This window comes from Vulpes lagopus, chromosome 14, assembly GCF_018345385.1.
Source record: "Vulpes lagopus strain Blue_001 chromosome 14, ASM1834538v1, whole genome shotgun sequence".
Taxonomy (NCBI): Eukaryota; Metazoa; Chordata; class Mammalia; order Carnivora; family Canidae; genus Vulpes; species Vulpes lagopus.
In genome coordinates, this window is record NC_054837.1 from 10176100 (window position 1) to 10201669 (window position 25570).

The following is a 25570-nucleotide window of genomic DNA, read 5'->3' on the forward strand; positions in this document are numbered from 1 at the left end:
TCCAGGGCTTCCAGTCCCCAGAGTCATGCCCTTGGGGTCTCTGCTAATGCCTCACTCCTATTTGGACTGTCCAAGGTCATCAGATTACAACAGGGCTCCTCCCCCTTCCCCACCCTGGATGCCAGCTTCAGGTAGGGACATCCATCCATGCTCCTTTGACCCCACCCCAGCAGACAGGCTAGTGAGAGGGCACACAGTAGGCTATGGTCTAAAATAAACTTTTAATTGCACATTTGCGTCTCCGGTCATCTGTGGGGTGAGAAACCCCCCTCCTCATTCCCAATCCCAGCTACATGGGTACAATCTGAGGTCATGGTCCGGCTGTCGGTGAAGGGGTGAAGGTGGGTGCAGGGTTGGCTCAGGGATCTGCACCAGTCCGTACCTGTCTCTTCAGGGCAGGGAGCTCAGACCTGCAGAGAGGGGTGGCACAGGCTGGTGGTCAGCCTGCAGGTGCAGGAAGAGGGACTGCCCCTCCTGCTCCTGCCTGGGTCAGGGGCTGCTTGCTCACCGTGGTTGTACTTGCACTGCTTCAGGGCCTCGCTGAAGCCCTCACACAGGGACAGGTCACTCTGAGTGGTGGAGCAGTCCAGGAACTGCCTGATCTCGTAGGCGCAGGGCCCCATCTGCAGGGGCTGGGGCCCAGTGCGGGTGGGGGCCTAGTGTATGGCACAAGAGGCAGCAAGGTCAGCTCCAGGTTGGCACCCAGAAGTGGGTTCCAGCTGGGGGCTGCCTGCCCCTCCCCACACCCCCAGCCCAGGTGCCCCCGGGGATCCCTGGCAGGCTGAGTGACTCAGAGCCAACCTGCCCTGTCTAGCCTCAGCTGCTCCATCTGTGTAACAGAAGGAGCCCACAGTCCTGTCAAACCCACTGAGCTGATGCTAGTGCCAGTATGGACAGCATTTCTCAACTGCTTCAATACGGGCTCCCTGAGCAGACAGGAGGGCCTGAGAGGTGAGAGAAAGCTCTAGAAAAGCGAAGTGTTGTGCTTGTACTCTTGGAACATAAGCCCCACCTCCGCAAATTGTAGCCAATTCCAGGCTCAGCCATTAACGATCCTTTTGACCCCTGACCCTGCCACTAAGCCACATTAGGCTCGGGGCCTGTCGGGTGCCCAGTAGGGGACAGGTGAGCAGAAAAAAAGCCCAGAGCTGCTGGCTATCTCTTGCCCTTGGGATGTCCGGACTACAGGGCATAACCTGGAAATAGGGAGGGCAGGGACTCAGAACTTCAACAGCTCTCACCTCCACTAGGATTGGGTTACCTTGGGCCAGTCTCGCATGGCTCGGGGCTTTGGTTTCCCCATTCTCAAAGGGCCGGTTGATCCCTGGTTGTCCAGGGACCGTGGCCTCGGGTAAGGGGCAGGGAGAGCCTGCCCGTGAGTGACAGGAGGCCAAAAGCAGGGCGAGGAAGACGACCCTTCCTGGGAGAAGTCTAGGCCCAGGCAGCTCCGGCCACGTGGCCCTGGGCAGAAGTCGGCCTCGGTTTCTCCTGAGCTCACCTGCTGGGCGGCGGGCTGGGCGGGCTCCGAGCTGCCCCCGCTGAAGGCTCCGGTCAGGGCGCTGCCCACGACGTGCCCCACAGCCGAGCCCACCGCCACCCCGGCGGCCGTGGACGCCATCTGCGCCATCAGGCCGGGCTGGCCCGACGGGGCGGCGGCGGCCGCGGCGGCCGAGGGCGGCGGGGGCGCGGGCGGGGGCGCAGAGGGCGCGGCGGCGCGGCTGCGGGCAAGGGGTAGGGTTAGTGCCCGCCGCCCCCCGACCTGGGAGCGGCTCCCGGCCACCAAGCCCGTCCCCCTCCCCCCGAGGACGCGCGACCACCGACCCAGGCGCGCGGCTGCGGCTGCGGCCCCTCCCCTCCCCCCAAGATGGCGCAGCCGCCGTCAAGGTCACGCCGCGGCGCCCCGGCGGGAGTCCCCGCGCTCCGCCACCCCCCTCGGTCCCGCGCGCACCTGGCAGGCCGGGCGGCCGCGCTGCGGCTCCCCCGGGGCATGGTGGCGGCGGCGGGATCTGCCTAGCGCAGGCGGAGACGGCGACAGCCGGAGACGGCGACAGCCACAGCGGCTCGGTCCCGGGGACGCACCGGCTGGGCTAACCCCGCGGGCGCGAGGGGGCGGGGCCTGGGGAGACACGCCCCGGGGCGTGGCCGAGCGCGGGCGCCTGCACCTCCACGAGCGCCCTGGGTCGCCGGGTCTGCGCGCCCTCCCTGCGCCCGGCCGGCGGTGTGCTCCTGGGGACCGGGCCAAGGCTGCAAATGCCCAGGGCTGACTCGGGGGCGACACGGGGCGACGGCCCGAGTCCCTTCCAAAACCACCACGGAGGGGCGCCTGGGTGGCTCAGCGGTTGAGCGTCTGCCTTTGGCTCAGGTCTTGATCCCAGAGTCGTGGGATGGAGTCCCGCATCGGGCTCCCAGCAAGGAGCCTGCTTCTCCCTCTGCCTGTGTCTCTGCGTCTCTCTGTGTCTCTCATGAATAAGTGAATTTAAAAACCTTCAAAAAAGCAAACAACCCACCACTGAAGGCGGGGAGCGGAGTTTGTTGCTGTCCCAGAGCCAGGGGAGAAATAGGGAGGGGATCGGATGAAGCCAGCACGGGAGGGGCACGAGGGGCCAGGCCAGGCTCCGGACCCCCTCCTGCGGCCTCGGGGGTGGGGGGCGACGGGGGACCCGGGGAGGGATAGAGCGGAGAAGAAACAAGCCCGAGGAAGGCCCTGGACAACCTGAACCCAGAACCTCCGCCAGGGGGCGTCCAAAGCCTTTCTCCGACTCCATTCCGGCCCGAATGCGCGGCAACCCTGGGCAGTCTCGCGCATCACCCTCCTGCGGTGGGATGGAGCCCCCCCGTGTGGCCCAGCGCCCCGCCTGACACCCTGCTTTGCAGCACGGGCGCAGCGGCGGACATCGAGGGCATTTATGCGGCAAACAAAAAATGCCCATCCCAAAGGCTCTGATCTGGGCGCCCTGAGGCGTTTGTGCGGGTTTGAATCTGTGGCCTCGTGATTTCACCACCTTGGTTCCAGGCCAAGGGAAGGGCGGAGGCACGGATTTAGGACGCTTCCCAGCCCTTCAGGAACTTGAAGTTTATTTATTTATTTTTTTTTTTTGAGTGATCATATTATTGCCTAAGGAGGAGCTCTGATTTCTTTACCCTCCCCTATCACTGTCCCATGTGCCCATAGGAGGCCTGGTGGCACCGGGATCGTAGGGAGGATGAAATCACCCCAAGCAAAAGTGAGTAACTTTAAAGGAACAGATTGCTAACACTTTAGGTAATAAAGATCACTGCTGTCTTGTCTCTCCTCTTCTGAGCCTCTAGGAGTCTCTGTGGACCTTCCTTGGAGAGGCTATGAGGCCTCCCTGGACTGGAACCTGGAGGGAGGGGATGAGTGGGCCTGATTGTCCTCTTCACCTCCTTCCCTTCTTAGGCCCAGGCTGGGTACCCACAGCCTCACCTTGCAGCCTCTCAGGACTCTGCCTGCCAGGATGGGAGCCACTGTCCCAGGTTGGACTCTGCAGAGTTGCCCACGATGGAGCAGATTGCCTTAGTGAAGAAGTGGGGCCCCAGGTCATGAAAGTGGAGGATCCCTTACAGAATAGGACACCACCATCTCCTTTGACTTTCACCTCCTCTTTGTCAAGTCTCAGGAGGCTGGCCCCTAGGGCCATGGAGCATGTTAGTGTGTTAGGCCTCCAGAGCCCCACTCAGACACTGGCCCCCCACCTGCTTCAACCTACTGATAGCACCCTCCTTCCCAACCCCCCCACTTGCCTGCTGGGATGGGAAAGCCTGATCTGGTCCTTTCCTCTTGGGCCCTCAGTTTTTCGGTTCATAAATTGTCTAGAGTTCTTTCTGTTCTAAGCTGGGGGGCTGGCCAGCCGCCTCCTTCTGCCTCAGTTTCCCCTGGCACACATCCCTGGTCTCACAAGGGCTATTGTGCCATCTTCCAGGTGGATCAGCTAAGGCTCTAAATGGTGGGAGAACTTGCCTGGGGGAACAAACACCTGTCATAGGCTAGCAGTAGGTCAAAGGTCAGGCCACCCGGGAGACTAGGTGGGGATAGGGCCCAGGAAGAGTGTAGCCCACAGCACAGCGGGGAAACTGAGGCCCGGAGTAGCACCAGCTGGACTGGGTCGCCTCTGAGATCTCAGGCTAGGCCTGACCCTGGGAAGGACTGGGTCTCGGCCTCCTGCCCCAGCCGGGCCAGCCCCTCCGCGTCCACCTCCCCCATCCAGGCCGCGGCCGCCGCGGGGAGAGTTTAGAACAAAAGGCGAGAGGGGCGGGGCCGGGGCGGGCCGGGGGCGGGGCGGAGGCTATAAGGGGCGGTGGCCCGGCGCGGCCCAGCAGGCCCAGCAGCCCCGGGGCGGATGGCTCAGGCCCCCCGGCTCCGCGGCGCGGCCCTGCGCGCCCTCCTCTTCCCGCTGCTGCTGCTGCTGCTCCCGCCACCGCCGCTGCTGGCCTGGGCCCCGCGGCCCCCGGTGAGTGCCCGCCGCCGGCCAGCCGCTCCTCGCCGAGGGGGTGCCGGGCACGCGGGCTGGGCCCGGTGGCCGAGCTGGACCCACGGGGGCGCCCGGGGTGGCCCGCAGTGGCCCGTTACCCGAAACGCTTTCTGAGTCCCTGTGGACGTGAAAGATAGTGAGCTTCCCGTCCCTGGAGGTGTGCAAGTGGAGCCTGCGCCGGGATCGCTCAGGCTGGTGAGGCGGGACTCGGGCGCTAGATGCACGCCCCCTCCCAGCGTGGGGACCTGCTCCCTGGGCGCCCCAGCTGCAGATGCTGGGCTGCGTGCTGGGCCAGGTAGCAGAGGGAGTGGTTACAGGGCCTCCTATTCATCGCGGAGACAAAGCCGCGGCTGGTGTCAGCCTCCAGGTGTGTGGCCTCGGTGAGCACACCTCCACGGGTGCCCGGGTGCCCGTGGCTGGAGGATTAAGGAAGAGCTGGAGGGCAGCATTGCTCTGGGGCAAATGGGGTGCAAGCCGGAAGAGGTGGCACCACCTGGGCACCTCCAAGTGGCAAGTTTGGGAGGTGTGAAGCCAGGACAGCATGAGTGTGAGAGCTATGTGTGTGAGACAGAGAAAGTAAGAGCCGGGAGTGGCCAGCTGAGACCCTCAGAAAGGAAGGGGGTGGGGAGAGAAAGGGAAGAGAGAAGAATGTGTGATCAGGAGAGAAGGCAGTCTGCGAGAGGGCAGCAGAGTGACTAGCGGAAGGGCAGTCACCGGGTGTTGTGTGACCGCCTGTGTGTGCCCACCGGGGGCCTCGAGGGACCCCTCACAAGGGTGGCCACGCGGAGCCTACAGGCCCCTCGGACCCCAGCTGCGGCATCCAGACAGCTCAGGCAGGGATGGGAGCATTAGGATGTGTGACAGGCAGGAGACGAGGGAGGGAGGGCTGACCAGCTGGGCCCCCTCTGCCCAGTCCCACCGGCTTTGCCCTGCCCAGCCTTGCCTCATCCTGGTTATGGGAGCAGAAGAAGATCGCATGGGTGGGTTAGGGAAGGGGGCATCTCAGTCTGGAGGCTCTGCTTCTTACCAACTCCTCCCAGTCCCTTGAACTTGGGGTAGAGTCCAGAATCACCCTGGGTAGCCAGTTGACCCCCAGGTTCAGGAATTGGAGAGATGTGGGTTTGAACCATGTGCCCTAGGTGAGTCCTTCTGGGTCACCCCCTCTGTCTTGGTGGGTAGGAGATAACGGTGCCCACTGCTGGGCACTGAGGATTAAGTGAGGTAATGGGAGGAGAGGGCACAGGCAGTCACGCTGGACACACACTGTCACCTGTGGCTGCCACTTTGATGCTCGTGCAGGGTCACTTGGGGCCGGGTCTGAGCTGGGCTGTTGGCTGTCACTCTGTAGATATGCAGGGAGCATTTGGGGTCGCCTTCCCGGTGTTTATCCCCAGGCTGCCATCAGCAGGGCCAGGAAAGCTCTGTAAATATTTATCCACCCCAGTTCACAGCTTTCAGGGTTGATGAAAAAACCCTGCAGCCCGGTGGTGTGACGGATGCTGCATTCCCTCCTGGAGCTGGCAGGGGAAGAGGCCCCCCCCCCAAGAAGATTGGGTGCAGTGCGGGGCAATAGATGGACCTGCCTGTTGCCTGGTGCATAATAGGCAGGTTGCTTGGCCTCTCTGAGCCTCAGAGTGGTGTGCTGCTACAGAGAATGATGTGATGCTCCTCATTCTTTCTCACAGCCTAACAAAGGACCCTCCTAACAGGATCACCTCCAGCTGACCGTGGAAGGCAGAGCTGTTATTAATTATCCCCGTTGGACCTATAGCAAACTGAGGCTCAGAGAGGGGTGAAACTCGCCTGGAGTTACCCAGCAGTTTTCTGGTTTGGGGTCCTTTATCCCCTCTCTACAAGGTGCCTCCCATTTTCTAGATTGGAAATTGACCCAAGTGCTGACCCCAAGCCTCTAGCTTGAGATGGAATCAGCTGAGAAGTTCCTCAAGTATGTTTGGGGCTGTGGTTTGGTGCCCCCCAAGAGGAAGGCGGGGTAAGTGAGCTCAGTGCCCACAACAGGGCAGACCTAGGGAGGCTCCTGACTGAGTAGGAGGAGGAGGGAAGTCATCGGAAAAAGAAACACTTCTCAGAAATGTGGGTTTTGGAGACAAGCCAAGAATTGAAGAGGTGGGGGAGGCACAAGCCCCAGGTCTAGGCCCAGCTCTTCTTTGACTTGCTGTGTGACCCTGGGCAAAGTCCTCGACCTCTCTGGGCTCTGTTTCTTTCTCTGAGAAATGTGGTGATGCCTGCTTCCCAACCCTCCCAGGGCTGTGGATGAGGCCAGGTATGGCCTATGCTCACCATCCCACCTCACTGAATCCCAGCAGCCTTGGGAAGACGAAGCACACCAATCTTAGGAATCTGCAAGGGGCTCTGTGCCAGGCCTTGCACTTAGGGTTCCTGACCTCAGGCCAGAAAAGACTCAAAGAGGTAAAGTGTGGGAGGTCTCAAGGGCAGGGGGCATGTGTCCCATCCCAGTAATGGGAAGACTGAGGCTAAAAGCCATTACGTGATTGGTTCCAAAATACAAATATCTGACAGGAGACCTTGATTCTAGTGCCTTCCACTTACCCACTGCAAGACCAGTGAATGTGACAGAATGTGACATGGACAATGAGCATGAGCCTCTGGCTGTGGGGAAGACTCTGTCTCAGTCACTCTTCTCTGGGCCTGCAAGCTCCCTTCTGCTAGCTGTAATTCCTGTTTTGGATTTAGTCTGGGAACTTTGGGGGAGCTGGAGCCCAGATGGGTGGTGGGAGCTGTAGCACATGCGGCAAGAGCAGATTTCTAGGTGTGGGAGGGGAGAGCCCACAGGGGCAAGAAGTGGGGCCAGGGCAGACGCCGCAGTGGGCATTAGAGAAGGAGGTTATTTAAAGCCCTCTGCTGTGGTGCCATCCCCACTGGACAGAGAAGTCAAAGCTAAAAGAGGGAGGGGACTTGCCCAGAGTCACTCCATCCAGGTGACCATGGCATAGGACTGGGCTGAGTCTCCGAATCTCAGACTGTGGCTCTTTCTGTTGGGCTGAGAGTGCCATGATCCAGGGTTCTGGGCATGGACCTAGTTCTGGCGAAGGCAGGAGAGGAAGGAATGTGTGTCCAGTACCCTCCCTCCATCGTTGGCCGCTGCTCCAGGCCTCACTGGAGGGCAGAGGAGATGAGAGAATTCTGTCCAGAGGTGTGAATAGAGCTGTTGGGGGCTCACAGGGGCAACCCTGTCCTGCCCTTTCCAGGGCTGAGGGATGGAATGTGTATCCAGAAGTCAAAGGGGCAGTGTGGGGAGGAGAGAGGTAGGCTCTCATGGCTAGGCACACAGACCTGGGGTTCACATCCTCAATGTGAGACCTCGCATATGTATCACCCCCCACTTTATTGGGGGTGTGTGTGGGAGAGTGGGTGTTCAATGAGCTGAGAGAGTGCCTGGGAAGAATCATTTCCCATTCCTTCTCTTGGTGAGAGCTGTCACCAAGGTGAGGCCAGCCTGGATCCCTCCTCCAGGGGAAGGGTGGCTCCAGCCTGAAGAGCACAACAGAGGTAGCAGGTAGGGAGTGGGTTGGGAGCACAGATAGCCTACCACCTGCCAGCTGTTACCTGGGCAAGTTGCTTAACTTCTCTAGGCTCTGTCTTCTCATCTGAGAAGTGGGGGATGATGAGAGTGGAGTTAGAGAGAGATCCCATCAGAGGCTAAGAGCATGTCTGTGGAGCTGTTGGTAGGGCCCTAGTCTAGATACAGGTGAACCGCAAGTGGTAAGGACTTAACTGGCTGTAAGTCCAGTATCCACTGGAACCTACAACACAGGGAGGCTGGGCTTTGCCAAGTAACTAACTAACCATTCAGTAAGCAAGCTCTGAAAGTAAAAAGCTGGTCCAGGCTTTTTCTCGTACCCCAGGTAGCTGTGCCCCTGCGTGTTCAGAAGACCCCAAGTGGGGTGTCCTTGGGGTTGAGTCTGGGTGGCTCTGAGAGGTTGAGTAATTGGTAGCTCCAGAATTAGGAGACTGGGGCTGCTAGCATGACGATCAGAGCCCTGGGATGCCTAGGGCCTGGGAGAGCTGCCAGAGGCTAAGGGTGAGGGTGGAGCATGGGTGGCCTGGCTCCCACCCCAAATATGGCTGTGGGGAGGCGCCAGCCGCCCAAACCAGTCAGCCCCAGACCAGATGGGTGCTTAGTCTCTAACAGACGGCATGGCTCCATGCCTCTCCGGTTTTGCATATATCCCAAGCCTAGCCTTCGCCTCCTGCCTGGGACACCAGAGTCCTCATCTGGCCCTGCCATGCCCTTGCTGAGTGACCTCGAAGGGTCTCCCAACCTCTCCAAGCTTCTGCTTGTTTCAGGCTTGAGAACTGCGACCTCGGCCCTGGATTGTGCAGTGGGTGGAGACTCCAGGTCAGGATCTCCATCTGTAGTGCTGGGGCTCCAGCAGGAGCCCAGGCAGGGCAGGGCTAGGTGGGAGCTGGGCACCTGGTAATTGTCTGTTTCCCCCTGCCCAAGCATGGATCAACACTGGGGAGGTATTATCCCCATTTGTCAGGTAAGCAAATCAAGGCTACACTGCGGGGCTACAGCTCTTCTACACTGGGGAGCGGTGGTGGTGGGTATCCTGGGTGAGAGCCCACTGAGGTTAATTGGAGAGGGCAGAGTTGGTGGGGATGGGTGGAGGGGGGACAGGAAGAAAGAAAGGAGAAAAGGTGTTTGCTGGGCTCAGGGCCAGTAGGGGAGCAGCAGGACCTTGCCTGGACTGGAGAGTAGTCAGATGCTATACCCCTGACCCAGACCTTTCTGGCCCAAGTGGCTGCATAGGCAGCCCAAACACTCCAGGAGGGGGCAGGAAGGCAGCAGGATGCCTCAGAACAAGGCCTCAGGAAATCTGAGCCAGTCCGTGCCAAAGGGCCCTGCCGTGTGATGGCTTGCACACCTCACCCTCAGTCTGACTATCCACAAGGTAGGCTGGGGTTGAGCATGGATATGCTGATGGGCCATGAGGACCCAGGGCCTGATGAAGCCTTTGGATCCTTTCTCCTGCCCAGGATGCACACCGCCGCCACCCTGTGAGGAGGGGGCCACAGCCTTGGCATGAAGCTGGTCCCAGCAGCCTGGCACCTGCCCCTACTGCCCAGGACACTCCCCAGCCTGCCAGCAGCCCCAGGCCTCCCCGCTGCGGTGTGCCTGACCCGCCTGATGGGCTGAGTGCCCGCAACCGACAAAAGCGCTTCGTGCTGTCAGGCGGGCGCTGGGATAAAACGGACCTCACCTACAGGTAGGGGCCAGCGGCTGTGGGAGCAGGCTCTAGACCTCTACCTGTGTGTTTGTGTGTGAACTGCCACCCTCTTCTGCTTCTTGAGACATGTCTTGGAGCTAGATCTTTGTGGTTAACAGACTTGTGTGTCCGCTGACTCCCGAACCATCTGTGGACCAACTCCCTAAACCCCAACTTAGATGCACACACAGACAACACCCTCTCACAGCCATGCCTGCCCACAGCAGAGGGGCAGTAGCTCTGTTAACATGTGAAATGTCTCAGCACACACTGGGTGGCTCCATTGACATATAGGGCATGGCCTTTGGTCACCCAGGCAACCTCTATTGGGGACCTAATAAGTGCCGGGCTCTGGGATTCTGATAAATGAAGGATCATTGTTCAGACCTACCATCAGAGCTCAGGATCCATGTGGGTGGGGACAGTGGTGAGCGAGCAGGACAGGTAACATTGGGAGTGATGCAGAAGCTGAGGCTTGTCCTGCGGGTGGGGAGTTGGCCCCGGGACAGAAGGCATGTGAAGGATGATGTGTCACAGAGATCGGAGCTCAGAAATGCCCTGGGTGGGGAATCGAAACCCAGATGGGGTCAAGGGACCAGGGTCTCCCCACAGTAAGTGGCACAATCAAGTCTTGGGGCCCCTGATTCTGCATTCTTTCCATCAAATGCAGACACCTGTGGGTACCAAAGGACATACAAACCCACACAAAGATGTTCCCATGTGGAAGCTGAAGCCCAGAGCACACCTGGCTTGTGTCCCACATTCATGCATCCCCTCTGAGCACTGAGGGGCATTTCCTGGCCCAACAGTCATCAGGGGGCTGTCCCAAGCAAGGCCCAGGCCCCTCCTCCTCCCCCCAGGATCCTCCGGTTCCCATGGCAGCTGGTACGGGAGCAGGTGCGGCAGACGGTGGCAGAGGCCCTACAGGTGTGGAGCGAGGTGACACCACTCACCTTCACCGAGGTGCATGAGGGTCGTGCTGACATCATGATCGACTTCACCAGGTGAACCAGTGGCCTAAGACCCCACCAGGAACTAGCCCCACCTGTCAGTGGCCACTGACTCTGCCCCACCTACCCGCAGGTACTGGCATGGGGACAACCTGCCATTTGACGGGCCTGGGGGCATCCTGGCTCATGCCTTTTTCCCCAAGACCCATCGAGAAGGAGATGTCCACTTCGACTATGACGAGACCTGGACAATCGGGAACAACCAAGGTATGGGCAGGGGACCCATTTTCCAGATGGGACCACTGAAGATCACAGCGAATGGGGACAGGTCCTTGAGCTGGGCTCTGGAGCTTGGGTGTCTTGCGGCAGGAAGCTTGGGAATTTCTGGGCTATCTCCCTTTTTCAGGTACAGACCTCCTGCAGGTGGCCGCCCACGAGTTTGGCCATACGCTGGGGCTGCAGCACACGACAGCTGCTAAGGCACTCATGTCCCCTTTCTACACCTTCCGCTACCCACTGAGCCTCAGCCCAGATGACCGCAGAGGCATCCAGCACCTCTATGGCCAACCCCGGACAGCCCCTACCTCCAGACCCCCAGCTGTGGGCCCCCAGGCAGGCGTGGACACTAACGAGATTGCCCCACTGGAGGTGAGGCCCTGCTCCCAGCTCCCTTCACCCTCTGGCCTCTGTGGCTCCAATGTGGGCTCTTTCTCAGCCCTTCTCTCCCACGCCAGCCGGAAGCCCCACCAGATGCCTGTGAGATCACCTTTGATGCAGTCTCCACCATCCGTGGCGAGCTCTTCTTCTTCAAGGCGGGCTTCGTGTGGCGGCTGCGTGGGGGCCGGCTGCAGCCTGGCTATCCTGCGTTAGCTTCTCGTCACTGGCAGGGACTGCCCAGCCCCGTGGATGCAGCCTTTGAAGATGCCCAGGGCCACATCTGGTTCTTTCAGGGTGAGGGGTACTGGGTTTCATGCTCAGGAGACATCCAGGAGCCAGGAACATCATGGCCAAGGATAGGGACAGTCAGAGAGACCTAATGGGCAGTGGGAGGGTGCCCTGAAGCTGGAGGGCCAAGGGAGAGTGTGGCTTACTTTTCTGGGTGCACCTGGGAGGCTCCCAGAGGAGGTGGCTCTCAAGATGGGAATAGCATTGAGGGTGTTACACAGTGGGCCATGCATCGGTGCATTCAACCCTCGAAGCCATCCTAGGGGGTGTACTTGGGATTAGTATGTCTGCTTTAGAGAGGAGGTCTCTAAAGATGTGGTGAAGTGACTCGCCTGAGGGCATGGTTTAGGAAAGGCAGAGCAGGAATTTGATCCAGTTCTGGCAACCCCAGAGCCTGTGCTATAACTTTCAACTAGGAGAGACAAGAGCCTGGAACATTCTAGGTGGCAGGGACCTCATCAACAGAGGCCCAAGCCTGGGTGCGGCCCGGGGACTGATCAGAAGCACTTGTCATAGGTAGCTAAGTGCTGGGGAAGGAATGGGAGGTCAGGAGGCCTCCTTCCTGTTTAGAAAAACTTCTCATGTGGTACCTCCCAGAGCATGCATCTCTGCAGCTTATCCCCACTGGTCTAAAACTTCCGTCTGGGGATAAGGGTGCCGAGCAGGGTTACTGGCCCAAGTGTTTTACGGACAAGGAAACTGAGGCTGAGAAGTCTGTAGTGGTGGCCAGGAGCCACAGTTGGGCACGCCCGTTGCAGCCTCCCCTCTCCTGCAGGTGCTCAGTATTGGGTGTACAATGGAGAGAAGCCAGTCCTGGGCCCTGCACCTCTCTCTGAGCTGGGCCTGCTAGGGTCCCCCATCCAGGCCGCCTTGGCCTGGGGCCCCGAGAAGAACAAGATCTACTTCTTCGGAGGCAGAGACTACTGGCGCTTCCACCTTAGCACCCGCCGTGTAGACAGCCCCGTGCCCCGCCGGGCCACTGACTGGCGAGGGGTGCCCTCTGAGATTGATGCCGCCTTCCGGGATGCTGACGGTGCGTCGGGGTGGAGTGGCTGGTACCAGCAGTACAAGAACCACATCTCTCATTTGGTGGTGGTTGGGCATTAGCTCCTCGTCGCAGGTCCTCTGTCCGGTGCTTTCCCCATCCACCCTCCCCCTCGTGCCGGGGCAGTGCTATATGCCCCCATGCTATAGATGGGAAGACGGAGGGCCAGAGACCTGCCCAGGTCCCTCCATCATACCTGGTAAAATAGTAACTGCCACACACTGAGGACCGATGATGTTCTAGGCACAGCGCTAAGCTCCTTATGTGTCTCATGCAGTTCTCAGAACAGCCCTTTGACATCACCCGTGCCATGAAGCCAGTTTCCAGAGGGGCTAACAGCAGTTCAGGTGATGAAGTCCCTAACTGGGCCAATCAGGTGCACAGCGGGGAGCCAGGCCTCCCACCCAGGCAGTCCCTGCTCCTCACCACCGAACCACCTGGCTGGCCTCCCACAATCTCAAAGGAGTAGAGTGGGATTGACTTACAGTCCCGTACTTTCTCCCCCGTACCCTCAACCTTGCTTCTGGGCTCTCCCACATTGGGACCTGCTAGGAGAGCAATGCTGTGGTGGCTCTGGGGCTCTTGGTCACCCGTGTGTCCACCTTGCCTTGGGATGTCTGTCTGTAGTCTGGCTGGCAGGTACAGCAGTAGACTTATGGGGAAGGGGAAGACTACTTGCTTTCCTGGGGGGTGGGGATTGAGTTTCTGAGACTCCAGGCATCTGTTAAGTTGGATAATAGCCCAGATCAGACCACGGTGCACAGGTAGGATTCAGAAGGATGGAAAGTCAATGGCCACGCCGGGGCCTACAAGTTTCAAGGAGTACAACAGTAGTCAAGCCCTGGCAATCTGACCTCCCCCTGTGCTTGTCCCTGGGCACAGCCTGACTGGCAGGTGCAGGGCCCATTGTCTACTAACCCCAGCTTGACCTTCCTCTCTCCTCAGGCTATGCCTACTTTCTGCGAGGTCGCCTCTATTGGAAGTTCGACCCCGTGAAGGTGAAGGCCTTGGAGGGCTTCCCCCGCCTCGTGGGCCCTGACTTCTTCGGCTGTACCGAGCCTGCCAACACTTTCCGCTAACCACAATGTTGATGCCCTCAGGGCACCTGACCCCTGCCAGATCACTCACTGGATAGAGACCAGTGGGCATCTGTGTGGCTTATGGGTACTAGGCACAGGATAGAGCCTGTGTTTCCTCAGGGGGTTGGGGAGGGGGTGCTGTCCCCTTGACAACTGCAGGGAGGGCCATGCAGGTCGTGGTCACCTGCCAGCAATGGTCTCAAACTGGGCAAGGAGACTCTGGCATTACTTGAGGGTGAGGGCGGTCTCAGGCCAGCCTCACCCAACCTGTGCAGGTCACAGGCAAACCCTGCTGCCCTGTCTCCAGCCCTGTCCCTCAGGTTGGCCCCTCAGCAGGGCTGGGGGAGCTGAAGCCCTCATTCGATCCCTGCTGTGAGGTTCCTACAGGGTGCTGGCACGGGGAGGCCAGGGGCCCCGTAGCCTTCTACCTTTTCCTGAGAGGTCAGCTCTGGGTAGGTGCTTGGAACTGGCTGATCCTAGAGATGTATTCCCCAGGATCCAGGCCAAAGGGTCCAGATTCAGCTGGGGAGGGGAGTGTTTCCTGCTGGAGACCCCAGGCCCTGGAAGCCCCAACATACCTCAATCCTGACTTGGGCTAGATCCTTCCCAGCCCTCATCCCAACACTGGGACCCTCCAAAGTCCTGTAAATGTGTATACAGTGTGTACAAAGACTTTTTTTTCTACTGAGTACTGTCATTAAATATGGTTATTTTCTACTTGTCTTTCTTCTGCCTGATTCTTTTTTATTTTTAAAAAAGATTTTATTTATTCATGAGAGATGCACAGAGAGAGAGGCAGAGGGAGAAGCAGGCTCCCTGCAGGGAGCCCGATGTGGGACTCGACCCGGGTCTCCAGGATCACGACCTGAGCGGAAGGCAGACGCTCAACCACGGAGCCACCTGGGTGCCCTGTCTGGTTCTTTCTGAAACTATGGGGTGAGGAAGGGGACGGGGACAGATGTAGGAACTGGCTCAGGACCTGCTCCATCCTGGGAGCCAGGGTCATAGCCTACTCCACCCACCCATCCACACTTCTGCGGGTTGGGGCTGGACGCAATGCCTAGGACTCCTCTGGCTCCAGTCCTCGATCCTGTCCAGCCAGCCCGACACCTGGAGGGCTTTGTGATTGATTCCAAGGCTTCCCCGCGGTCCCCTCAGGGGATCCTCCACCAAGTGGTGGTCACTTTATCAGATCATGCCACACCCCAGCCCCTGATCGGAATACTTTATTTCTCACTGCTGTCAGGACACAGATGGTTACCGCCGGCCAACCCCACCTGTCACCTCGCCCTGCCGCCCAGTCCCCGCGGATCTTCTTCATGGTAGCACCTATCACAGCTACCATCTTAGACTGAACCGTGTGAGATTGTTAGCAGGGGACCATCTTCGATCTGCTGTATTGTGCAGCCGGACACACGGATGCTTTGATGCTCGGCTCCCAGCGGCGAGCTCCGCGGGGCAGGGCCGTCTAGGTTCGTGCCCCCCCCTCCCCCATGGCTGCGCCTGTTGAGGGCACGAGGTGCAGAGTTAGGGAAGGAACGGAGCGGCCGGCCTCCCTTCCAGCTCACTGATGCCTCAAACCAAATACCACCCGGGGCCTTGGGATCCTGCCAAGCCTGGGGAACCTTCGCCAAGGCCACTCCCCCACCCAGTGCCCATCTTCACCGCAGGAACAGCTGTGCGCCCGGAAATGGGGTATCTGCTCCTAGGATCCCTCTTACCTACTCAACTACACTGCTTTTTCCGGGTGGGGAAACTGAGGCACGAACTGCTCTGGCCTCCTCCTGGCGTCAGGCCTCATTTCACTCCTCCACTGGGCTGAGTTCTACCTAGTTGTGAGGCTGGGGAAAAACCAGCCGGAGTCAGGGCCCCCTGAGTGCTATTTCTGTCCGTGAGCAGCTCTGGCCAGTGCCTCCCCCAGGGAAGCAGCCGGGAAGATAAACGGGTCCGCGGCTCCTTTAAGGGGCCCGACGGGGCGCGCCCCGGCCTTTTGTTTGGGCGGCGGCGGCGCGCGCGTCAGCGTCAATGCCCCGCGCATGCGCACTGAAGGCGGCCTGGTTGTCGTTGGCGGCGGCGGCTGAGGAGCCCGGCGGTGGCACGAGCACCAGATCGGCCCGCCCGTCGCCTCCCGGCCTCGGCTCTCCTCGGCTCGGCGTGCCCCGGCTCCTCCTCCGTGCCCCCGATCCCTCGCAGCCCGGCCCCGGCCGCCCGCCCCCGCCGCCGCAATGATGATGATGGCGTTGAGCAAGACCTTCGGGCAGAAGCCCGTCAAATTCCAGCTGGAGGACGACGGCGAGTTCTACATGATCGGCTCTGAGGTACCCGCGGCGCGTCCTCGCCCTCCGGCTCCGGCCCGGCGGGAGCCTTGGGGCGGGTCTGCGCGCCGGGAACGCGCGTCTCCATTCATCGCGGCGGGCGCGCGCGCGCGCGCACGGAGCTGCCCGGGGGCGGGGCCTGGAGGGCGGGAAGGGGGCGTGGTCTGTTTGGCCCCGCCCCGCGCACCGCGGCGGGTGGAGTTTACTTACTCCTCGGTGGTGGGGAACGCTCGCTGCTGCCTGGCGGTGGGGCACCGGGAGGAGCCCCCGGGTCCGCCCTGAGTTGGGAAGACTCCAGCCCGCCGCCGAGGAACTGGGTGTTTCGGTTAGCCCCTGGGGCTCCCGGGGGAGAGATGTCGGGAGCTTCTCACGCATCCCTCCTCCACGGGTACATCTGAGGTCCTGAAATCGCAGGCCGGAAACGGGGCTTACTGATGTCTCATCCCTCGTTGTGTTGGTTGCTTTTATTTACCGGTGAGGGAATAGGGAGGAGGATGCTGGTTTTTGCGTGGATAAAGCTGCAGTCCCTGAGCTAGAGAGATCAGCAGGTCAAGAAGCAGTCGACACTTTGACTATCTTGAACTTACAACAAATTTTGAGGGAGAGATTGTAAATATCTCCCATTCTCAACCAGAAGTGACAGCATTTTGTTGAACCAGCTGGACAGCTGACTTTAGGAAAACGCTGCAATTGTTCCTTCCGTGGGAGTTTGTACTGAAAACTAAGCTTTCTTCCAGATTGCCTCAAACTAGCCCTCTTTGAGTCAAGAGTAATCCCCCAGCTAGTGTGTGTTCCTTTTTTTATTTTTCTTTTCTAGTCGAGGACATGCGGTTCAGATGTGCAGATACCTGGAGGTAGAGTCTTTCCTGTGTAATGCGAGAAGTGGCGATCCTGGAGAGCTACAAGACGCCCAGGGTTGTTTTTCCCTGTAGCAGCGTTCAGTATCACATGCCAGCATTTCATTCCGTTTTTTTTTTTTTTTTTTTTAAGATTTTATTTATTCATTCATGAGAGATAGAGAAAGAGAGGCAGACACACAGGCAGAGGGAGAAGAATCAGGCGCCATGCAGGGAGCCTGATGTGGGACTTGATCCCGGGTCTCCAGGATCACACTCCAGGCAGAAGGCAGCGCTAAACCGCTGAGCCACCCGGGCTGCCCTCATTCCCGTTTTTTTTTTTTTTTTTTTTTTTTTTTTAAATTTTTATTTATTTATGATAGTCACACAGAGAGAGAGAGAGAGGCAGAGACACAGGCAGAGGGAGAAGCAGGCTCCATGCACCGGGAGTCCGATGTGGGATTCGATCCCGGGTCTCCAGGATCGCGCCCTGGGCCAAAGACAGGCGCCAAACCGCTGCGCCACCCAGGGATCCCTCATTCCCGTTTTTAAAATATGGGGTTTTTTTCCTTTACAATTGAACATAGAATAAATGAATGAAGCCTCATGATGGTCATGCTGAGGCTTTCAGGACACACTGTGACTCCTGGAGCTAGGAGACCAGTGTTGCCAGTCACATCAGGACTTAAGTGTCCATTTTTTAATCAACTTTCATTGAACAAAAAGGGCAGGATTTATAAATTAATTTTTCATACTATTTCATAAGTGCTGCTCTTCCGACGTAACTGAGGAAGCAGAGTCCTTGCTTTTCCATGTGCCACAGCTCAGAATGTTCCTCACTGACCAGTAGAAAGAGCCTAAATGCAAGATATGGGGCATTTGAGGAGTTTCCATATGATACTGGGCACATTGTTTAAAGAAGCCTTTTCCTGATCTAATGGACAGGAAAAGCAATCCTGGAAAAGCAATGTTTGGCCTTAACTCTGAGTGGATGCTGCTTTTGAAAAAGAAGCTTCCGTTTGTTAGATGGAAAGTATTGAGAGGGAGCATGTGGAGAGATGAGAAGGAGGAGACCCAGTTCCAGCCCTGCTCTGTCTCCAGGTCACCTGTCTCCAGGTCACTTTTCTCATGTGTGTGAGAAATGCTTAGACTCTATGATCTCTAAGATCTTAGGTTCTAGAAGGGTAATTGTGGTCTTCTCTTCCGGCCCTGTTGAGTGAGAATTGTCCTGAGACCCAGTGTGTAGAGACCGAGAGGGGAGAGACACATTTTCTCTCGTGGGCCAGGCTGAACAACTGTCAGACATCTGGAGGTCTGGGAAGGATTCAAGATGAGGAGGCTGACTGTTGATAACCAGTAGCTCCTGTGACAGCATTGGATGGATGGCCACCAGGCCCCTTTCTTTGGGAAAACAGATACCATGTTCAGAGAGATGGGTTGGCCATAGCAGCACACCCAGGGCCACCATGCTACATCTGTGGAGCAGCTTTGGGAAGGGCATCTGCAGTTGCAGCAAGTGTGTGTGTCACTGTTCTCGTGCCATCTGCAGGCAGTTGTGTTCACCAAGCCAGAGTCACAGGGCTGAGAGGATCCTAAGAAATCCCCAGGTTCACACCTTCACATCTATTTTATTATTTAAAGATGTATTTGTTTTAAAGGGAGAGAGAGAGCACGAGTGGAGCAGGAGGGGCAGAGGGAGAAGAGAGAATTTCAAGCAGACTTCCTGCTCAGCGTGGAGCCCACTGCAGGGCTCAATCTCACAAGTCTGAGATGATGAACTGAGTCAAAACCAGGAGTCGGATGCCACCCAGGCATCCCAACCTTTATTTTACATTTGGGACACTTGGGTCCAGAGAGGGTGAAGGCTGGTTCATGAGAAAGCCAGGAAGACAAGTCTTGCTTTCCCAAGTCCCAGAGGGGTCTTGGGAAGTATCTATGTGTCCCAGAGCTTTACAAGACCTGCGAGGTAATAGTGGCGGGTATTGTTATCAATTTCTTTCCAAAAATGTAGTGGAAACTATCCATTTGCCCTTGGATGGTAATGATACTCAAGCCAAATAATGCAGAGGGAGGTCTGTGCCTTCTGTATGGAGCCTGATAACTCGCTGCTCAGGCTGTTCAGCATCCCTGGTTGTAGATCATAAAAACCTTTGACTCATGAAAAAGCTAGAAACACACTTTAGTTTAACAGATACATCATTGCTGTCTAGGTAAACGGGAAAAATAATAGAAATGGTCCTCCGTGAGGCAAAGTCCAGAGTTGCTGCACGTTTGACAGATGAGTAAGGAGACCCTGAAGAGGGCTATGCTTGTTTCTCAGCCACAGGTAGAGCCAGGCGTTTGGCTGCAGTTCCCATGGGACTCAGCTGGTCTTTTTTTTTTTTTTTAAGATTTTATTTATTTATTCATGATAGACATAGAGAGAGAGGCAGAGACACAGGCAGAGGGAGAAGCAGGCTCCACGCAGGGAGCCGGACGCGAGACCCGATCCCGGGTCTCCAGGATCGTGCCCTGGGCCAAAGGCAGGCGCCAAACCCAGGGATCCCCTCAGCTGGTCATTTTTGCACTGTCGGTGAAATAATCGAGTTTTTTTATGAAAATTTGGAGACTGGATGTCTTTTCATGAAGGAAATCATACTTCGAGTATCCGGTACAGACAAACTGAAGCAGTTGTTTGGGGCGGTCATGATTTATGTAGCAATCTGGTGATTGCCAGTAAGTGCTTTTTAAACTCTTTGGAAAATTCCTTTGGTGTTCCTGGTTTGAGTTTTGTTACTAAACAAAGCATCAGGGGCCATGGGGGAAATTATCCTGCATCTGACTAAAATTAAAAAGACCTTTTTGGTGTTTATTACATCATAAAAATATCAAAGGCTTGTTCTTAAGATAAAAGAAAGTCAAAGAGGCCTTACATTTCTGCAAAGTGCCCGGGATGCTTAGTCTAAAATCAAAATCAGCGCGAGCTTTCCAGTGAGCTCTGGGGGCCTGCCTCAGAAGCATCTGGTCAGGCCTCTCAGAACTCGGCCCTGGTGTCAGGGTGCAGCTGTTCCGGGCCCTGCCTGGAGGGGCGGATGGGGGCCAGCTGTGCGCCGCTGCCGAACCCTCCATGTCAGCAGAACATGTTTCGTGGCTGCAGCAAGCCTGGTGCCCGGAGGCCAGCTTGCCTTCGGTCTGTCACTTGATGGGCCCCCGCACCAGGACCCTCTCGGCCTGCGTCCAGCCGCGACCCTCATAATGAGCCTTCTCGCTTTACCTCATAGGTGGGAAACTACCTCCGTATGTTCCGAGGTTCTCTGTACAAGAGATACCCCTCGCTCTGGAGGCGACTAGCCACTGTGGAAGAGAGGAAGAAAATAGTTGCATCGTCACATGGTAAAAAAACAAAACCTAACACTAAGGGTGCGTCTTCACGAGGGTTTGTAAACCTGTTTCAAAACCACTCGCTTCTGTCATGAAGATAAAACGTTTTCACTCCAGAGCGTCTTCACCGCAGCCCGGCCTCAGAGGGGCAGGGCCGGTGGGGGCGCGAGGGCGGCGGGGCGGCGGGAGCGGGTGCTGTGAAGACATGCTGGTCTCAAAACGTTTTAGGAATGCCGTGATGCTGTGCCATCTGCCGTGGGCGTGTCGCCATAGTCACCCTCCATGCAGCCCGAGTGGCGGCTGGTGGCCCCAGCTCCCACTCCCCTCTGGGGCTCTCACCGCTTCGCTTCCCAGAGCACATCCATCCCGTAGCTCCTCATTCGGGCGGCCGGCGTGCTCGCGTGCTCGCGTGCTCGTGCTCCTGTGCATGTGCCTGCTTGGTGCGCCTGCCGTGCGCCTGGGGCCCGCGGGAGCCGCCTGGCCCGAAAGCTGGGTGTGCCCGGGCCGGGGCAGCTCGTGCGGGGCCGGGAGAGGCCTTCAGACACGGAGCGCTCCGTCGGGAGCGCCTCGCTGGACGTTCCCGTCGGGATGCAGCGCAGCGTTTGGCAGGTGGCAGTGGCGCCTTCCTGGAGAACTGCCCGGGCCTGAGTGAAGACCCTGCCTGAGGCTGTGTGCGTGTGCGTGTGCGTGTGAGTGCACGTGCATCCGTGCGCGCACATCAGTCTGTCCTGTTTGGTTGTGTCTGTAGGTACTGCTGTGGTCTCGTCCACTGCGGGCAAAGTAGTGGTTCTTTTAATGCAGGAGCCGGAGCTTCTTTTTTTTTTTTTATCTGCTGCTATAACATTGCCACTCACTCGCTTGAGAAAGTCTCCTTTTTGTCCTCTCTCTGCCCCCCCCCGCCCCCCCCCCCCCCCAGTGGAGCACCAGTCACTAACGCAGTGAGTTCCTAGCTTTGCTTTCACCTCTGCAAGCCTCAAGCAAAGTCTCAGTGACTTGTCTGCCTTGTGCTTTGGAGACACCCTCCCCATAACTGATTTGTTTCTCCAGGAGAAGCCAGTCTGGACGCGCAGACAGGTAGCAGCTCTCGACCAGGGTTCCCTAGAAGAGCTGTGGGTCGAGTTGCCTAGAATCTGTCCTGCCTCCCAGACAGCACGCGTTGACTGGCACGGGGCCGGGAATTGACGTTTGGTGTGAAGCAGCTCTTTCTAACTCTCTGGGCTCTTGTTTTAAAAGAAAAGTATCTTTCATCTCTCATTCCATCTCTCCACTTTGCTTCCGTGTCGTGGATTGCAGTGGTGTCAAACCTCTTCCCACTGGTGATAATACTCTGGAGCTTCCCTTCCCCCCTTCCACCCCCCCACGCCCCTGCCCCAAGAGGACCCATTGGCTGTGTTGCGCTGGAGCTGCTGCTGCCCTGTGTACTTCCTCTGTGCTGTGGCACAAATTAGTGCGAGTAAATCCTATGGGGGCATTTACTCAGTAGGACCATTAAAGCACTCAGTCCAGATTGCCCTTTTGGAAGAGGCCAGCATTTAGCAGTAGTAAGGTTGACACCTGCTTTTCCCTCCTCGTGCATGTGAGGACCTCGATGTGCTGCATCTACTGGCTGCTGCTCCTTGCTGCCCCGCCAGCAGGGTGACTGCAGTGGGGTCTCTGGTTACAGATCATGGATACACAACCCTGGCCACCAGCGTGACGCTGTTAAAAGCTTCGGAGGTGGAAGAGATTCTGGACGGCAATGACGAGAAGTACAAGGCGGTGTCCATCAGCACAGAGCCCCCCACCTACCTCAGGTGATGCACCCCTGGCTAGGGTATTCTCTCGGGATGACACCCACAGATATTTTTCTCATATTCTAGAACTGATTGCAGTTAAATTGAACTGAAGTACTTTTTTTTTTTTTAAGTACTTTTAAAGATTTATTTATTTGAGAGAAAGTGCATATGTGCATGTGAGTGCACACACACACACACACACACACCCAGGGCTTGGGCGGGCAGAGGGAAAGAGGAGAGAGTCTTTTTTAAGCAGACTCCCTGCTGAGTGTGGAGCCGGATGCTGGGTTCAGTCTCACAACTGACTGTCAAGACTTGAGCTGAAACCAAGAGTCAGTAGCTCAACTGACCGCACCACCCAAGTACTCCTGAACCAAAATGCTTTTAAACACTTCACCCAAAAAACAAAACAAAACAAAACAAAACAAAAACAAAAAAATAAAAAAAAATAAACACTTCACCCACTGTGCTTACAAATCGTCTTAGCCAGGTTTCCAAGTATCTTTTGTATCTTTGGCATTTCTAAGAAACATAAGCCAAGTCTTGGATTCTGGAAAGTCATTAGGAATGCTTTGAAAGTGGGACTGATCTGTTGGAAAAATGAGTGGCCTGGATAAATTCACAAAAGAAATGAGTAGTAGGTTTTAAGATTTATTTTGTTTTTTAGAGAGACAGAGTGCATGAGTGCAAGTGGGGGTGGAGGGGTTGAGGGTGAGGAAGAGAAAGAATCTCAAGCAGGGAGTGCGAGGACTTGACCCCATGACCCTGAGATCTTGACCCAAGCCAAAACCAAGAGTTGGATGCTCAAAACACCCAGGTGCCCATGGAACAATAGATTTTAACGTATAAGCTTAGAATCTTTTGAAAGAGTATTTACAGTATTACTTAGGTAAGTAGTTGGAAGGTGGTTACATAATAGAGTCTGTTCATTCATGTTCATTTTTTAATTTTTTGTCTGGTCTTTTTTTTATCTTTCATTTTCATAGGTAGTTTTATTTGCTTTTTATTCATTCAGATTTATAAGAGAAACCTGGATACCCCAGTAGCTAAATAGGTAAAGAGTGGGCCACCCTGGAAGCACAAGGAATAAACAAATAGAGGAAATGACGTTTGTCCTGTGTAAATGTTTTGAATTCAAAGTAAAATAAATAAATGACTAGCAACATAAAGAATCGAGGAAGGTACAATAGCGCTGGCACACTCAGGCACCGTGTAGAGGCTTTGTCTAAGGCCATGGTGACGACACCAAACCTGTTTTCGTTCTCTGGCCCATTTTTGTTCTCTGGCCGATTAATTTCATTCCTGGGAATGGGTCCCAGACAAATAATTTAAAAGAACAGCACCACCAACAGAAACCATTATATGCACCGAGAGGCACCTGGTAGCGTTGTAGAAACAGACAGTATGGAGCCACTTGAGCGTCCAGCCTTAGGGAGAGGCTGAGTGAGAGAATGTGCAGCCAGCTGAGTAGACCAGGGTATTACAGACTAGGATATGGGTCAGGACAGACTGTGTATGCCTTGGAATCAGATAAACTGGGATATAGGTTAACTGTTTAGGTCATAATTAAGTAGACTCTGTGGCAACCCGAAACATGGTTCCCATGAGTGACACATGCAGGATACCTATGTTAGCCTCTCCACCCTCAAGGACACATGCATTTAGAAGCACACAACCCCCAGGAGCACTGAGGAGGGGGGAAGGAGCAGTTATTGTTTTGAGTGATGTGGTTATGGAAAATTCATTTCTTTCCAGATTTTCTTTCAACTTTACTATTGCGTTATTTTTATAATCCTACCCCCACCCCCACCTAAAGGTGACACACATCCCACTTGGCCAGTGTTGCCGATGTGTGCTCTGCAGATTCCTTTTCCCCTGAGGGATGTGGTAAGAACATAAGGATGGCTAGACTTCCCTAGGGAAGTGGCAGAAGGAAATTAAGTACATATGGCTGGGGCTTTCAAGTCAGCACATGTCAGCCAGGAGCCTCTTATGGGGCAGTAAACACTTCTTGATTATCGTGTCATATGAGGAACAGCTGAGGGAATAGAGGACTTAGGCCAGAGGTCAAAATTGCTGGGAAGGGGGGTGTCTGGGTGGCTCAGTCACTTAGGCAGCAGACTCCTGATCTCAGCCCAGATCTTGATCTCCAGGTCGTGAGTTCAAGCCCTACCTTGAACTCCACGGAGCTGAGCGTAGCCTATTTAAAAAAACAAAACAAAACAAAAAAACAAAAAAAAACCTGCAGGGATGGGAGTAGAGGTTTGAGAGAAGCTGCTTTCATCGGGTTCTGTGCTCAGGAAGTGCCTTCCCACTGCCCAGTCAGCTCCACGGGAGGCCTGGCACCTCTCCTCATCGCTGGAGAGGTTGGGCAGAGGCTGGATGTCCCTTTTTGGGCAGACCTACTTGTAGCAGAAGAAAGGTTGACCCTACTTGACCCAGATTCTCGGCCTCAGTGTATGGCTTACTCGCTGTGTCTGTGACATCACTTGCGAGCTCCTGGAGATAGCTACTTGGCGGAAGGGCTTGGCAGAGCAGCCCGGGCCTGGGAATGAATGAGATTGCTAACTGAAATAAGGATTTTTCAGGCAAGGGAGAGCCAGAGTGCCAGCTCAAGGAGGCTCAGGAAAGAGGTGATGGTCTCGGCCTGTGGTTCCCAAATACATGCACAGCTGCATCAGCGTTGCCCAGGGGAGTTGTCAAGAACCTGCATTCCTGGGTCCTCCTCAGAGATGGAAGTACCTAGATGTGAGTGGGGCTCAGAGACTTCCTGCCAGAAACTTTGTACTCTTAAGTGAGTCTGTGTAGCCAGGATTTGAAACCACTGGCCCAGATGGACTTGTCTTGCTGTTTCACCTCTAAGCCCTGCCCAAGTTAGTTCCACGTTCCTCCTTTTCCCAGGCCTCTGGTACATATGGTAAGGCTGGTCATTAGACCAGAATAAGATAGGATGGGAGAGACTTGGTAGGGTCCCAGCCGAGTTTGGTACTGTACATCTCTCCCTGCCCACACCCTTAGTTAAGGAGTGTTCTGGAACTGCAGCATCGGAGGCGCAAGTGGCCCCAGCTTTAGAAGAGTCAAAGGGCCTGGGGCCTGGCAGGTCATGGCCACTGCTCTTGCCCACCACCCCCTGGAAAGGGCTGCCAGCCATGTCTCCCCACCCCTCCTCTGAGGACACTGAGGGGAGGGAAATTGAGCAGTTGCTGGTATGTTCTCTCAACGGCAGCACTCAGTTATTGAAGGTGTGGGTGTTGGGGATATAAAAGTGAATGACACAGTGGTTGCCCTCACGTTGCTCAGACTTAACTAGGGAGGCGGCCCTGAAGATGATAAGTGATGCACAGAGCATAGTGGGAACCTGAGCATTTGTCTTTCAAACCCGGCCCTGGATCCTTGGTTTAAAATAGCCTTTTGGTGTTTTCCTAGTAGTGAAAGCAACCTGTCATTTGCAGAGAAGAGTGAACCCTTTATGGTATGTGAGTTAATTGAATTACTTTGAGCCTCACTTTCCAGAAAGTTTTTACTA

At 56.3% G+C, this 25570-nt stretch overlaps 3 protein-coding genes across 6 annotated transcripts in view; 2 read left to right on the forward strand and 1 right to left on the reverse strand.

Annotated features, from left to right (window-relative positions):
- Nucleotides 1-202: 202 nt before the first annotated feature.
- On the reverse strand, nt 203-2101 carry CHCHD10 (coiled-coil-helix-coiled-coil-helix domain containing 10). Its single transcript, XM_041729501.1, has 4 exons — nt 1949-2101; nt 1499-1718; nt 509-656; nt 203-410 (listed from the first exon to the last, which is right to left on the reverse strand). The coding sequence occupies exons 1-4, from the start codon at nt 1987-1989 to the stop codon at nt 391-393; spliced, it is 429 nt and encodes a 142-aa protein (XP_041585435.1). The 5' UTR covers nt 1990-2101; the 3' UTR covers nt 203-390.
- A 2230-nt stretch (nt 2102-4331) lies between these two features.
- Nucleotides 4332-14473, forward strand: MMP11 (matrix metallopeptidase 11). Of its 3 annotated transcripts, XM_041729220.1 has the most exons (9): nt 4344-4469; nt 6176-9013; nt 9510-9739; nt 10600-10743; nt 10823-10956; nt 11096-11337; nt 11424-11640; nt 12410-12667; nt 13625-14473. In XM_041729220.1, the coding sequence occupies exons 2-9, from the start codon at nt 8975-8977 to the stop codon at nt 13756-13758; spliced, it is 1398 nt and encodes a 465-aa protein (XP_041585154.1). In that variant the 5' UTR covers nt 4344-4469; nt 6176-8974; the 3' UTR covers nt 13759-14473. The 3 variants fall into 3 exon arrangements, with proteins under 3 accessions (XP_041585152.1, XP_041585154.1, XP_041585153.1); XM_041729218.1 differs by lacking the exon at nt 6176-9013 and having other exon boundaries at nt 4332-4469; XM_041729219.1 differs by lacking the exon at nt 4344-4469 and having other exon boundaries at nt 4693-9013.
- A 1340-nt stretch (nt 14474-15813) lies between these two features.
- SMARCB1 (SWI/SNF related, matrix associated, actin dependent regulator of chromatin, subfamily b, member 1) overlaps nt 15814-25570 on the forward strand; it is a 36696-nt gene continuing 26939 nt past the window's right edge. Inside the window, exons 1-3 of one of the 2 annotated variants that reach the window (XM_041728451.1) lie at nt 15814-16076; nt 20170-20308; nt 21933-22062. In XM_041728451.1, coding sequence (XP_041584385.1) covers nt 15984-16076; nt 20170-20308; nt 21933-22062 — 362 coding nt within the window. In that variant the 5' untranslated portion in view covers nt 15814-15983. The remainder of the gene's footprint in view (nt 16077-20169; nt 20309-21932; nt 22063-25570) is intronic. The other variant, XM_041728452.1, reaches the window with a different exon arrangement.

Excerpts from the sequence above, each read along its gene's own strand:
- CHCHD10 (XM_041729501.1), bottom strand. The coding sequence starts at position 1,989 with ATGCCCCGGGGGAGCCGCAGCGCGGCCGCCCGGCCTGCCAG. Across the intron at positions 657-1,498 it reads CCCAGCCCGCCGCCCAGCAG|GCCCCCACCCGCACTGGGCC; the intron begins GTGAGCTCAGGA and ends GCCATACACTAG. Across the intron at positions 411-508 it reads GCAGTGCAAGTACAACCACG|GTCTGAGCTCCCTGCCCTGA; the intron begins GTGAGCAAGCAG and ends CCCTCTCTGCAG.
- MMP11 (XM_041729218.1), top strand. The coding sequence starts at position 4,359 with ATGGCTCAGGCCCCCCGGCTCCGCGGCGCGGCCCTGCGCGCCCTCCTC. Across the intron at positions 4,470-9,509 it reads CCTGGGCCCCGCGGCCCCCG|GATGCACACCGCCGCCACCC; the intron begins GTGAGTGCCCGC and ends TCTCCTGCCCAG. Across the intron at positions 11,338-11,423 it reads ACGAGATTGCCCCACTGGAG|CCGGAAGCCCCACCAGATGC; the intron begins GTGAGGCCCTGC and ends CTCCCACGCCAG.